This window comes from Petaurus breviceps, unplaced genomic scaffold, assembly GCF_028583685.1.
Source record: "Petaurus breviceps papuanus isolate PSGF00001 unplaced genomic scaffold, PetGlider_PUasm1.0 172, whole genome shotgun sequence".
Taxonomy (NCBI): domain Eukaryota; kingdom Metazoa; phylum Chordata; class Mammalia; order Diprotodontia; family Petauridae; genus Petaurus; species Petaurus breviceps.
This window is the reverse complement of record NW_027185755.1, coordinates 2,007,565-2,009,931: the sequence shown is the minus strand read 5'-3', so window position 1 is coordinate 2,009,931 and position 2,367 is coordinate 2,007,565. Positions and strand designations below refer to the sequence as shown.

The window sequence follows — 2,367 nt, the reverse complement described above, 5'->3', positions numbered from 1 at the left end:
ACACACACACACACACACACACACACACACACACACACACACACACAGGCTTCCAAGGGTGAGGACAGAGTTAATTCAATCTCATTATCAGCTATGTCATTCAGAAATTGAACTATCTACATATATTAAAATATAGTTATCAAAAGAGTTTTTAAAAAGATGCCATGGACCCTGATGAAGCACTGCCTGTCTTTGAGAGCCCTTTGATTTCTGACTATCTAGGATTCTACAAAAGTGATCTGTGTATCTTCTGGTTATAATGAAGCATATTCATTTTTGTTATTGTCAAGAGACATGCCAGGAATACCGAGAGAACCACACAAGTTGTAGGATCTGATGTAGTTGCTGCCTAATGGGGGCTGTGAGCCCTCATATAAGCAGAGGGATGAAAGGGAGTAGACAGGACAGAGCCAGGAGACCCTGGCAGTGCTGAGTTTCTGAGTACCTGTGTCACTGGGAATCCAAAAATGGCTTGGGAAGTTCTTTTCAAAAGCAGTGATGCTCAAGACAGAGCTAATGGATGGAGGTGACCAGGGCAGCAGGAGGGATGGCTGGGCAATGAGGTCGATTTAGCGCTCTGGCTTTTGGCTTATCTGGATTTCTACTTTCAGAATTTTGTGACTGAGGCCCGTAGCTCAAAGCGGACCTACTGGCTGGGGCTGACTGACAGAAGAGTGGAAGGATTGTGGCAATGGTTGGATGGGTCCTGGCTTACTGTAAGGCAAGTTCTATCCGTTTCCAAGGTTTTCACCTCTTCTGCAGTGGGGCCAGATTGTATGGGCAAATGAGTTTTGGGAATAGCATGCATACAGATACAGGAATACAAAGTGTATATAAAAAGACTTGGTATTTGCAAAGTTGATTAATCTATCAATATGTTGAGTAGGGAGTGCATTTCAGAGATGGAGGATGCATTGGGTGCATGAGGGTTAGAGAGGGCAGGACTGGCTCAGGTGATGGCTCGTCCTCCACTGGAGCCAGGTTGTGGCAGGCTTTAAAAACCAGGATGAGGACACAGGTGGAACAAAGTAGATACTTAGTAAATAAGGTTCATGGAATGGGACCAATCCTCTCAAGAGCAAGAGGACAACCCAAACCTGGTCCCACTCCTACTACCCAGGGGAGTTCTGACAGTGACTTCCCCTAAAGAAAAGTATCTTTCCTAGAAGCGGTGAGTTTGGGGACAATTAGGGGAGAAGGAGGAGAAGGAAGAAGAATGAAGTCATTGTAGAGAGAGGCAGATTTCCACTTGAACTAAGGGAAAATTTCCTAACAGTTGGACTGCTCCAAAGTGGAATGAGTTATCTTGGTAGGTGAAATAGACCCCTTTGGCAGCCTGGGGAAGCCCCTAGACCCCAACAATGGATATCGTCAAACTGCAAGGCTACTGTTATTGTGGGTGTTGCAACTAGTGTTTATATAGCACTTTGAGATTTGCAAAGTGCTTTACAAATATTCATTTGGAAACTTACAACAACTCTGGGAGGTGGGGGATTTCATTATTCTCATTTTACAAATGAGGAGATCGAAGCAGATAAATGTTAAGAGACTTGCCCAGGGTCACACAGCTAGTAAGTGTCGAAGGCTGGATTTGAACTCAGATCTTCCTGACTCCAGGTCTAGGACTTTTCTACCAGACTACCAACATGCCTCTCAGATGGGAGAGAATAAAAAAAAATCAATGCAGTTCACAGAGGAAGGAGCAGGGACCCAGGAGGAGTAAGTAGGAGCAGATGATATAAGTGGTCATCAAGAAAATTTAGTTTTAAAGTTTAGGAAGGTGACATTGTGACTTGTCAATGGATGAAAGGGTCACCAAACATGAGCACTTCTTTTTTCAACTTTTTTTTTCTCTTCTCTCTAGCTTCTGGAAACTAGGAGAGCCCAATAATATGCACAATGAGGACTGTGTCATCATGCTCTTAGATGGTCAATGGAATGATGCATCATGTTCCTTGAACACATATTGGATTTGTGAGAGGAAATGTACTTGTTGATTCTCTCAAGTGAAGCTGGGGCCGGACCCAGGGCCTCCTCTTCTAAGATGAGTGTTCAGAATTGAGGTAGAAACTTACCCTTTCAGAAAATGGGCCTGTCCCAAGTCTTTGCTTGTTCAGGGCCTCAGACTGCTATGACAAAGCTGCAGTGCACTGATTTCCTCCCCACAACACCTGCTTTAGCAGTATCCAGCAAGATGGATGTTAGTTTAATTTCAAGGACCAAGATTTGTGTCTGAGTATACTATAATTGACAATGAGCAATGAGTTGAGCCCATTATGAGGTGGGTAGGGTCAATGTAGGGGGTAGAGGATGGATTTGGATCTTAGCACTTAGTCTCCATAACCTTGATGGCCTCATTGGTCATCA

At 44.0% G+C, this 2,367-nt stretch overlaps 1 protein-coding gene across 1 annotated transcript in view; it reads left to right on the top strand.

Annotated features, from left to right (window-relative positions):
- CLEC17A (C-type lectin domain containing 17A) overlaps positions 1 to 2,046 on the top strand; it is a 17,253-nt gene extending 15,207 nt beyond the window's left edge. The window contains exons 9-10 of the mRNA XM_069083192.1: positions 612 to 721; positions 1,865 to 2,046. Coding sequence (XP_068939293.1) covers positions 612 to 721; positions 1,865 to 1,997 — 243 coding nt within the window. The 3' untranslated portion in view covers positions 1,998 to 2,046. The remainder of the gene's footprint in view (positions 1 to 611; positions 722 to 1,864) is intronic.
- The last annotated feature ends 321 nt before the right edge of the window (positions 2,047 to 2,367 follow it).